General features: G+C 37.1%; 1 protein-coding gene across 1 annotated transcript in view; it reads left to right on the top strand.

Moving 5' to 3' along the window:
* The window catches only part of NR2C2 (nuclear receptor subfamily 2 group C member 2), a 61057-nt gene that overhangs the window by 37698 nt on the left and 10702 nt on the right, over positions 1-12657 (top strand). The window contains exons 8-13 of the mRNA XM_058168651.1: positions 1728-1821; positions 2875-3008; positions 3627-3804; positions 4732-4853; positions 7135-7274; positions 11241-11378. Coding sequence (XP_058024634.1) covers positions 1728-1821; positions 2875-3008; positions 3627-3804; positions 4732-4853; positions 7135-7274; positions 11241-11378 — 806 coding nt within the window. The remainder of the gene's footprint in view (positions 1-1727; positions 1822-2874; positions 3009-3626; positions 3805-4731; positions 4854-7134; positions 7275-11240; positions 11379-12657) is intronic.

Below are 12657 nucleotides of genomic sequence, written 5' to 3'. Positions count from 1 at the left end.
CAACTAAGTCTTTAGCATCTCACAGAAGGCCAAGAAAATTAGGACCGTTTAAATTCTTACCAGCTGAAGTTTTCAAATACTCTTCAAGGCCAGCCCTCTGTAGAGTGTACTGCACTAGTCCAGTCAGGAGATTACTAGGGTATGAGTGACAATGAGCAGAGGTCATTGATCTGGGATCAGGTGCAATTAATACACAGGACAAAACTGCGAAAGGTCCTCCTAGCCACAAGTGTACGTGCTTTATGCAGGCATCATGAGTCCAGGAGGATCACCACATCAGATACGTCTGGGACAATGCAACCCCCTCCACCACCAAAGATGGCATATCCTAGAGCTGTCAGGCCCAAAACCCAACGCCACTCAAGTCTTGCCAGGATTGAACTGAAGCCTGTTGTTCCCCATCCAGATTCTTGACAGCCTCGGGCACTGGGATAAGATGTTCATGGCATCATTGAATTCACCAGGGCAGAAATATATAATTGGATATCATCAGTGTGCTGATGGTACTTCACCCCATAGTGATAGAAGTGATTACCCAGTATCCTCAAGTAGAGCTGAATGGGAGCAGAGAGTGCATTGAAGCCTGCAGCACCCCACACAATAGGGGCCAAGGGTGGAATCTTTCCTATCCAATCACCACCAACTGGAATTGAGCTGGAAAAAGGAGATGGGCCAGCACAACACTGTACTGAAGGTAAAAGAGCGATCAAATAGGGCAAGGATGAATGCATAACATTCTTCCTGCTCTTGCCAGAGATCATCTAAAAGTGTGACCAGTGGTTCTTCCATCCCTTACCTGTGTCTGAATCCCTACTGAAAGGCATTCAGATAATCCACTTCATCCGAGGTCCTCTGAAGCTGCTGCTGAACCATTTTCTCAACGATCTTCCCCAAATAGAGGAAGTTAGGTAGTGGATGAAAATTGTCCAGTACAGGTAGTTTTGTTTAACAACTGATCACTTAAGAATTGTTAGAATTTGCAATGGAGTAAAAAGAAGTTACTTTCAACCCATCCTTAAAGTTGTGATTGCTTCCCCCCCCCCCCGCCCCCGTCACATGAATGCATTTTAGGCACGTGGCAGCTGGCTCACATTAGCCACTGGTTGCAGTCTCATAGTCATGTGACCACAATTTGTAACTTTAGTCGTTTTCCAGCAGAAAACAGCAAAAGAACCACCCATTGGATATGGTAGATTGACCACATGATTTGTTTAATAATCGTAAACATGGTTGTAAAATTGAGTGAGGCCATATGACCTGCTTTAACTATTACAATTACCACCAAAATTCCAGGCTCAGTTTTGGTCATAAGTCATGGACTGCCTGTATCATGAGGTCTTCTTGAGAAGGGGATAAACCAAGGCCTCTTTAAGGAGTGTAAAGAAACAAACTCCTCAGTCAGAGAAGAATTAATCATTGCTAGAACCCACTGACACAATGCCCTGCAGGTTACTTTAACAAGCCAAGTGGGACATGGATCTAAAGAGGGTGGATGTGATTGAGTTCACATCCTAAAGACCTGTCCCTGTTTTGCTAAAATAGTTTTCCTAGTCTTTCTGCCAGTTCAATATAATTTCTGCAAAAGCAAAACCAGAAACTATTTTGATCAACAATTTCAGAAATCACAAAAATATGGATTGCAATGTTATTGTTAATGATGTAACAAAGAAATATTGTGGTCTTTATTAACATAATGTTGTTTTCCTTACTTTTATCCTTTTGAACAGATCAGCCAGTCTTCTTGATTCAGGGATGCTTGTAAATATTCAGCAGCCTTTAATACGGGATGACGGTACAGTGCTACTTGCTACAGATCCCAAGGTAGCCTTCCTTAGATTTAACTGCACAACTTATGTTTTCCTGCTTTTCCTAATTGCTGTCTTATTGTATATGAAGAATGTATACATTAATAGATAATTTCTGCTGAGAAATATATTTAATATTCAGATCCTTGACTGGTGTCATTTGGGACCAGAATTTCCATAGCTAAGCAATGTGATCATAAAGCTTGACCACTTTGCTTAGCAATGGCAATCTCTGCTATCCTGATTGTTGTTAACCAAATCTCAGGGCCATTAAGAGAGGCAACTTCCTGCTGGCTCCCTACAACCAATTCAGTGGGGAAGCCAGCAGGAAGTTTCAAGTCCCAGGTAGCTATTTATCAGCCTAGTAGCAGGCAGCAAGGAGCGTAGTGGGGCTTGGAGGATTTATGAGGGGGCAAGGGAAACTATGACAAGACTTGGGAAGAGTGCATAGAGGTGTGTGAGGCTTCAAGGCGAGATTGCACACAGGTGCAACGCAAGCCTGGGGAGGGTATACAAAGATGTTCAAGTGGCTGGTAGAACATAAATGCAGAGCGACTGGAAGATTTACCCCAAAGAATTGCAACCATTCCTGTCGGCTGCCCCACTGACTTTCTGGGTATGTCGACAGGGAAAGTTGCCACAATGATCACATTATCATGGAGTGCTGCAACTGGTCATTAGTATGACCTATTTGCCAAGATTGCAATCATATGGGTGCAAGGATGCTGGGACAGTCAGAACTCCGAGGACTGTACATAAGCATTATTTGTTCCCCGCCGTCATAAGTTTGAATGGTCCCTGAACAAACAGTCATAAGTTGGGTGCTACTTGCTCGACTATAGAATAGTCTATAGTAATGAAAAATAGTCCTGGCTTTATCAACCCCTTTATGTGTATTATATTATTTGGTTGATATTATTTACATTTCCTAAACTTCCTGTGTAATTTTATTCTCTTTATTTTAATTACTTTTGTATCTGTATTAGGAAACAGGCATAGATGATATTTAAAGAAACTCAGCCATTTAATGCAGTGTTATTTATTATTGTTATTATTATTATTTTTGTAGGCTGAGACAAGCCAAGGTGCTTTGGGAACACTAGCAAATGTTGTAACATCACTTGCCAGCCTTAATGAATCTCTTAATAATGGAGATACTTCAGAAATTCCACAAGAAGACCAATCTGCAAGTGAGATTACTAGGTGTGTGCTTTGTATTAGAAATTTTTCTAATTGATCTCTCGGACAAAAAAAATATTTTTTTTCATTGATGAAACTAAAATACTATTGATAATAGATCAATTGCCCTGTTTTTGAAATTCATTCTCATGTTAGACTTAAGAATCAAGCTAACTGGTATTTATTAACACAGTTGAATATTGAAAAGTAGTTAAGAAGAACAGTACAAAAACGAAGTGTTGATTGTACGCTGTGTAAAAAATAATTTGCAATTCGGAATTATAGTTTCACTTTTTAAATCATCGGCAGCTGATTTTGGTACCCTTGTGCAAAATGTACTTGAATTTATGATACATACCGGTGTACTTATAGTATTGCAATGTCGAAGAGTCCTGTTCACATTTGAATCCGTTCCATTTCATTATTTTACATTCCCATTTCATTTATTCCCATCAAATAATCCGTAACGTATGCCTGAAAACCCTGGCGATTTTCCTAGAGCTGCAAATAACTTTCTGTTTGGGAGTTGATGATGTTATTGATTGACAGAAAAGATTTCAGTGGTTTTATTTTATTTCTCTCTGATAAATGTAATATAAGAACATATGTGTTGTATATATGATACATTACTCTTATTTGCAGGGCATTTGATACTTTGGCTAAAGCACTTAATACTACAGATGGTGCCACAGCACAGAACCTAGCTGATGGGATAGATCCTGCCGGTGGTGGAAATATTCATGTCATCAGTAGGGATCAGTCCACTCCAATAATTGAAGTTGAAGGACCTCTCCTTACAGATACTCATGTGACATTTAAGGTCTGTCTTGCTTTGATTTGTTTTGGCAGAGGTTATCATTAACTACTTCCTTGTAAAAATGAGTTCTCGTAATGTATAAAATCAAATTACATTACATTCTTAACGTGCTGTTTGAAACAGATCAGTGTTTGATTATTAAAATTTTCTGATGTTGAACCATTATATTTAATTACAGGTAGTTTTTGACTTACAACCACAATTGAGCCCAAAAGTTCTGTTGCTAAGCAACACATTTGTTAAGTGAATTTTGCCCATTTTATAACCTTTCTTGCCACAGTTGTTAAGTGAATCCCTGCTGTTGTTAAGTTAGTAATACAGTTGTTAAATGAATCTGGCTTTTCCATTGATTTTGCTTGTCAAAAGGTGATCACATGACCTGGGACACTGCAACCGTCATAAATATGATTCAGTTGCTAAGTGTCTGAATTTTGACACCTGACCATGGGGTGTGAATGCAATGGTCATAAGTGTGAAAAATGGTCATAACTCACGTTTTTCAGTGCCATTGTAATTTCAAACAGCCACTAAATGAACTGTTATAAGTGAAGGATACCTGTATTCCACATTATCATTGTAAATTGTGATCCCTAACTACATAGAAACACTGCAGTTGTTATTTAAAATACAAATAATTTTAAAATGCAGTACTATAGAAAGGACATTTTTTTCAAAAATATTACAGAATGGTTGCATTTGGTAGTTACATTTGATCCTTTTTCAATGGTAAGGGTTTTTTCAACTACCATTAGAGTGACAAACATTTTTTAAAATTATCAAAAATATTGATAAAACTATGTGAATGTTTAAACAGATGTTCATTCTGTATAAAAATGATGTGTTTTTTTCTGATTCTATATTATATTGATTAATATACCAGTACTTTTTAAAATATATATTTGTAATAAACTTCATGTTGTTCTCTTGCAGTTAACCATGCCTAGCCCAATGCCAGAGTACCTGAATGTGCATTACATTTGTGAGTCTGCATCACGGCTACTTTTTCTTTCCATGCATTGGGCCAGGTCCATTCCTGCTTTTCAAGCACTAGGGTAAGAATGTGCTTTCTTTTTCCATTGATAGTATGCATTGAATGGAATCCACAATATAATGATTCTCAACAATAAAATTATTTCATTTACTGTATTAAAGCAAATGCTGTACAGGTGGACCTCGATTTACGACAACAATTGACTGCTGAGCAAAGCAGTTAAGTGAGTTGTGCCCATTTTATAACCTTTTTTGCCAGAGTTGTTAAGCGAATCATGTAGTCGATAGGTGAATCTGGCTTCCCCCATTGACTTTGCTTGTCAGAAACTCCCTAGGAAGGTTGTACAATAGCAATGCAGCTCACCAACTCAAATCCCCCTGCAACTCAGACCAACCGGAGCACAACCAAGCCCCCCCCAACAGAACACACCCCCATCCAATCAGAGCACAGCCAACCCCACCATCCAATCAGAGCACAGCCAAACCCCCACCCAATCAGAACACACCTCCACCCAATCAGAACACAGCCAAGCTCCCAACCAATTCGTTCAAACCCCCACTAGCAGTTAAAAGGAAGAAACAGCTGCGATCATACATTTCTCCTAGAAGCACGAAGCTGTAAACACCCAGCCTGAAGATGACGAATGGGATTTCGTTGAAACGTCGCCAAGACACTGCCAATTTTACACGGGAGAAAACCCGAATAACCAAAGACCTACACACACACACACACACACACACACATACACACACACACACACACACACATTCTCTTTTATTAGATGGTGGACTGCCTACCTTTGATCTATTCAAAATGCAATGCACAGTACAAAAACTATTGTGTATCTTTTTAATAGACAGTCTTTATTACAACCATGGACCAAACAAGAAACAAGAAAAAAAAGGAGAAAATTCTACCATGTAAGACATTGCCTAAATTGTAGCAATTACGTGAAATTCTTAACGTACAACGTTGATTAAATGGTGATTTGAAGTATGACAGTACTGGAAAAAAAGTGACGTAGAACTTGTATTCAAAAGTTACAACTGTTGCCACCATCCCCAGAATCCGGTGATTGCAATTTGCAATCTTTCCAGGTTTGGGGAGCTGGTTTCCAACAAGCAAATTCAACAGTGGAAGCTGGATTTGTTTAACGATCTTCATGTTTCACTTAATGAACACAGAATTCACTTACTGCTTATCAACAAAAATGGTCAAAAATCTGGTCATATGATGATTTGCTTAACAACCATATCTGTGACCAAAATCCCAATCCTAGATGTGGTTGCAAGTCAATGACTATACCTACAGTTAGCAATTTGTTATTTTGTTCTGATTAAGAAAGTTTTAAACAAAACGTCTCCAATATTAAAATGCAAAATAAGAGGTTTATCTGCTGGTTACTTAGAATAAAATTTGGTATTTTGTTCTGACTAAGCAATTAGCAGATAAGCCTTATTTTTTGCATTTCAACCTGGGAGTATAGCTGCTATATGGATAATCACTATGCATTATCACAAAATGTTGGAAATGTATAGATCAGATCTTATGTATTACCTGAAATGTGCAATGTTGAGCTTTCCTATCTCATCACCTTGGGACTGTCATCTCTAGCTGAAATTTATCCTGCATATTCCCCCTTCCTATTAAAAATATATTTATGGTACATAACATTGTGTGCATTTATGAGTATGTGAAGCAGTAGCCACATTCTGAGGAGCAGCCTCATCAGATATTAAGCTAATAACTTCTGATTTGAATTAACTGCCTGCCTGCAAATTAAGGTACAGTGTTTGCTTTATAAACTGATCCTAATCTGCATATAGTAGCTAATAGGTCACTATATTGCCACATATAAATCATTTTCATACATAAAAATATTAAAGTACACAAATAGATACATATTATATCTTCCCTTTAGAAAGAAAAGTGGGGAAAAACATATTGTCTGCATACAAAAGTACATACTTTATCATACCTTTTCTCTGAAATAATAAACATAGAAATTTAGTATTACATGTATTGAGTTTTTTAAAAGTTGGGGGTCTTGGTTTAGTTTGTTGTTATTTATTAATTGTTTTCAATATTGTATAGCCCTTATCTCTTAATTATCTTTTGCATTTTGATACTTTGCTTTTTTTGTAATGTTCTTATAATTTAAAAAATGGACTAGTTAAAAATTCATTATAAATAAATTTGGACCTGTCTGTTGGCAACTGTGTGGTGATCTTTTCAGTGCTAAACATCAGAAAACATATGTCTCAATTCTCACAACATTCTAAATGTATTAGATTTTTGCAATCTTATCCCTGAGCCTTATCATTTGTTTTTATAACCCATAGGCAAGACTGTAATACAAGCCTTGTGCGTGCCTGTTGGAATGAGCTCTTTACTCTAGGCCTAGCCCAGTGTGCACAGGTGATGAGCTTGTCAACCATCTTAGCAGCAATTGTCAACCATTTGCAAAACAGCATACAAGAAGGTATGTATTATTTTTAAAGGCTCTAATTGTTATAAATTCAAGGATTTATAATTGTATGTATCACTCGTACATAAAATTTTTCTGTGTTAATAGGGCAATAGTGGTGTCCACTTTTAATTCCACTCGTAATGTTGCATTTCCTTCTTTGAGTATACATATATTGAGATCAGTTGACTTCAAAGGACTGGTCCCATTCTTGGCAGTGGGGTGGGCAAATATATTATATTAGAATATAATACAAGAATCATTTACTAAATTGTATGCCTCCCAGTGATTCTGGGAAGCTCACAATAAACAAAGAAATTTCAGTAAAATCAATAAAGCATGGCAAGTGTGACAGACCAAATGGCATGAAGCGAAGGGTTTCTCTCTCACATACATATACGCACCAAAGACCTGGATAAAGAGCCAGGTTTTCACTCATCTTCTCAACAAGAACAGAGTGGGGGCCATCTGGCTCTTGGGAGATTCCTCTTTCCTCAGAATTTATTCACTGGAAATAGAGGATTGGGGTACAATAATTTTACAACAATAGAAACAAGAACTTGCCCAATATTCCCTATTTTATTCTCATCTCATACCTGGGATTGGGATATTACATATTTTTCTTTATTAATAAAAATCCTGCATGCTAAAACAGTTATGCTACATTATTATTTAACTGCAATGTATCATTTTTTTTCTTTTATAAAAAAAATATGGTGGGGTCTGTTTCTGGTTAATGTACTTTGTTGTTTTAGATTTAGAAGAATAAAAATAGCAGTTAATTCGATTTAATTTGTTAAATCCTTTCAAACTTAATTATAATAGACAGGTTCCGCCCCCCCAGCCAGGCCCTCAAAAACAACACTACTGATGTAGTTCCTCTGGTCAAGGAAAGAGACAGGATATTCAGATGCCATGGAGAGGTAGGTGCCCTACGTTTGATTAAATGTAGGGCTCTTAAGATTTTCCATCATCCAAAGCTGAAGGGTATTCAAAACAGATTTGTAAATGGAAACAAAAAATAGTAGAACTATTATCCTTATTGAAAATAGAGAGAAGCTGTTTGATCTAATTGTGGTGTAGTTAGTTTTATTTTAATGATAGCTTTTTATCAGCAGGCGTAGGATACAATAATTAAAATAGCAGTTCTCTTGCCTTTAGTAGAATTTAAAGTCTGATAAAATAAGCAGTGTTATTATTACTACTTCCTAATTAAGAGAAATGAATGTTTTACAACCTGCTGTTTGCAGAATACTTAATTTGTAAACAATAGGGGTTTCTAAAATACAGTGGCTGAAAAGATATGCAGAATAATAAGGTAGAAGTAAAATATTTTAAACGTAAGTTTAGAAAGTAGCTTTTTCAGTCCCAGAAGCTACATGTATGCCAGATAGGCTCACGGCCACAAATGTTCTGTCTCTTTCTCCCTTATTGAGGTGCACCAGCATGTATCACAGAATCAAAGAAGACAGGAAAATACTTTATCTTCATCTTTCCTCCCTGCAATATTCCTAGAAGTGTCTGTTTCTATTTTGCTTTGAAGTGTAGAAGTATTGACTATTTTCCACTTTACTACCAGTTTACGGGGGGGAATAGATAGGATTTTCAGAGGTTACATAAAAACGTTAAAATACATTTGAAGACTAGTTTGGCCATATAGGACATATGGAAATGCAAATATCACAGAACAGAAGAACAAGATAAAAACATTCCATAGTGAAACCTTTCTATAGGATTTCAGTATTAATCTGTTTTATAACAGAGAAATATCAAAGCTCTTAAATTTATACAAGTTAAATTTTTGACTTCTCAAATCGTTTTAAAAAAGAATTGAAAGGGCAATTTCTCAGCAATGGAATGAAGCACGCACACACACACAAAAGAATAAGTCTGTTTTATGGATGAAAATATCAAAATTAGAAGAATTAAGGCCTTCCTGAGTAATTCTTGTTCACTTTTCCTGTGCTGTGAATGTTGGCTGAATGTAATTCCCATGTCAGTTCAAGAGTACAGATAGTTTATTATCATTGTTATTGTCAGATCTGCCTTTTCTGAGTCATTGTCTCTTAGGTAAGAGACATAAGAACTTGCTTCTTGCTTTATAGAAGTCTAATTTTCCTCTGAGCTGTCTCAATGATTTCAGTACCATTCTGCACATCTTGTGATCACCGGGGCGTGGCATGAAAGCAACATAACCAGAGAACAGGTCTAACTCCCCTTTATTGCTCCAACTGTGCCCCCAAACATGTAGCAACATTCACTATAAATCCTGGAGCAAAGCTCTCAGGCACCTTCAGAAGCCTCTGGCTGCAAGTAGTCCAGTAAGCCAGGTTAACCAAACAGTAATCAGGGCCAGCAGTCCAATAAGCCAGGTTAGCTCAAACATTAACCAGGTCCAGCAGTCCAATAAGCCAGGTTAGCTAAAAAGTAACCACAGCAAGAAGTTCAGCGAAGCAGGCAAACTGGCAAGTCCCACAAGACAGCAATCTCCAGGCTTTGGCAAGTGCATACAAGACTCCACAGATTCAACGCTTGTTCCTGACAAATGCCCCTCCCACCAGCAGCTCCTAACATCTCAGTCCCCAGGTGTGCCTTGTGAAAGGCGGGGCACTTTCCTCCCTCGTAACCGGCTCAATCTGCATTGATCTCACCATCTCTCTTCCCTCCTTGCTCTCGCATCAGGAGAGGTGCCCTTTATCTTCTCCTGAGCTCTCCCTTCTGCAGGCCTTATTAATTCAAAAAAGCCTTGCCTGGACTGCCCCAGTTTCCTCCAAGGTCAATGGAGCCAGCCTCTCCATCTCTGTCAGTTCTTGTTCCAGTTCATCTTCCTCTGCAAATTCAGACTGGGGGTGGGGGGCATGACACAACTTTTCTGAGCAAGCATACACCGCCAATCTGCAGTGCTTCAGAAAAAAAGTTAGTACCTGTTCAGTGGTGGATTGCTTCTGGTTCTTTAGAACTGGTAGTAAAAGCGGTGGGAGGCTCTGCCCACCCATCCAGACGTCATAATTGATCATCTGCGCATGTACAGAAGCTTCAACGGGAAGTTTCCCGTTGCCAACCAGTAGTACAGGTAAGTAGAACCCACCCCTGTATCTGTTACATTATATTTACACACGCACATACACTATAAGATCAGTGTAGAAAATGCTCCAAATTCCTTGTACAATCTTTACTAATTTGGACTGAAACACTTTTACTGATGTCTTTTTAGAGAACACTTAGAGAAGGGTGCTTTGGCAAGTGTTCCAACTTTATTCCTTTCTAAATATTGATGAGCTTGCCCTTCAAGGCCTAGTTTGAATTAATATAGCAGATTTATTGAATGTTGTTTTTAGACATCAATTTCTTGCCTTCTCCAGTCCCTTGTTCACTGAAATTGAAAAACTGATTTGACCCATAAAGAATATATAGAGAGAGCTGTGCCCATCTTAATCAGTCAAACCCAGGTGTTTGAAAGTCTAGTAGGAGTCCTCTGTCTCTAAGAGCAATGAAATTATTTCAGCAGCACTCTGCTTTCCACAAAAGGAGTTAATTCTTTCTAGCCTGCTCAATTCTTCTCTGACTAAAAGATATCTCATGGCAATTCAAAGATTCTCCTATTTGATCATTATTAGACACTATCTTTCTCTATAGCTTTGGTTTACTTTCAGTTTTATTTCTATACCAGCTCCTTTCTTTTACCCTTGTCTACTGCTTGATTTTTCTTCATTGTCTGCATTCTTAACAAAAGGGTAAGTCTCTGCTTCTGCTTTGTTCACTGCAATTGAGAATTATAAGAATATGTGATTCAAACTAAGGAGCAGAAAGAGGTTGTTAAGCTGCTAATTCCATTTGAAAAAGCAAGGGTTTTTTCTCAAATTCCATGAAGGAAATGTAATATGTGAAACTGCTATCTAAATGATTATGTCCTGAAGAAGGTTTTATTTTTGGTGGATTTTCAAACCTTCTTTTAAGAGAATATATAATGTTTACTTCTAGATAAACTTTCTGGAGATCGAATAAAACAAGTGATGGAGCACATTTGGAAACTCCAGGAGTTTTGTAACAGTATGGCTAAACTTGATATTGATGGATATGAATATGCTTATCTTAAAGCTATAGTCCTCTTTAGTCCTGGTAAGCATTTAATAATGATTTTATTTCAGTGTGTGCGTGCGTGCGTGTGTGTGTCTTTAATGCTGTTTAAATGCTTTAATACTCTGACACTAGCTAAAACAGTAAAGAAATTGGCAGCATATTTTCTGATACATTTAATTTGGGATTAAAATGTTTACTTTGACCTTTTAACTCTTCCTTTCAGTGAGACTTATTGCTTAAATATGATACTTAAATTAGTGAAACTTTCTTAAGAGCCATATCTCAAGTGTTTCCTTTTATTTTTATTTAAATGTTTTGGCAAGCAGCTTCTGTGATTAGAGCAAAATATGGAAGACCTGTGAATAATATTTTCCAACTGCAATCCCAAATAGAATGTTATAATAAAGAGCATTGTAGTAGATGACCAGACTGAACCTGAGGGAGTGGTTAAATGCATCATCAGTCTTGAGTCCCTTTGCCCAAGAGACTTAACTGCCAATTTCCTATCATTAGTAATTCAGATTCTTGAAGAAAGCTTAAGCTTGTAATAAACTCTTATATATATGTTTGAACTGCCTGAGTTTCCTGATTTCTGCACTTGACATGGATATAATTTTCAGGTTCCTACATTTATCTTCCTGTGCTAGAGAACATCTGGAAGTTATATTAGTCAGCCCCATTATTGATTTCAGCCTATCTGGGATTTAGAGACACTGTTTGTAAGACTATTTATGTTTTGCCGGTCAAAGAATAATCAATATAACCATAAACTGCTCCAAAGTGGCTTAGAAGATTCCTTGTCTTAACTTTTTAAAATAAAACAGTCACTCCCAAATGGTGGGAAAAGCAAAGGTTTACTACTGAAGAACTACTTTCCAATAAGCAGTGAGAAATCCAAAGGTAAATAGAATTCCCTAGCCCCTATAACTGATCAACATGACAATTAGTTATTAAAACAGATAAGTTTCAAAAAACACACAAATGTTATCTGTAAATCTGGCTCAAGGTATAGATTCTCTTGATGAGTTATACGTTATTTGTATTGTAGAACCACAAACTAGCATTTAAATGTTTCTATATATTCTTAAATAGATTCAAATACTTTATTAATAAGTTGTAATTGAACTACTATATACTGTAACAGATAATTACACTAAAATTGTTTTCTTTGAGGCATGATAATATATAGTCAACAGGAGTGGATCCTGAAGGATTGAAATGATCTCTGGCTAGTTACCAAATGATGTAATTTCTGATTAGTGTATTTTTGTGTAGACCATATGTGCTAGCTAGAAAACAAAACAGAATTGTTGGTAGA

Source organism: Ahaetulla prasina, chromosome 2 (genome assembly GCF_028640845.1).
Source record: "Ahaetulla prasina isolate Xishuangbanna chromosome 2, ASM2864084v1, whole genome shotgun sequence".
In the NCBI taxonomy this organism is placed as follows: Eukaryota; Metazoa; Chordata; class Lepidosauria; order Squamata; family Colubridae; genus Ahaetulla; species Ahaetulla prasina.
This window is presented reverse-complemented; position numbering and strand designations above follow the sequence as displayed.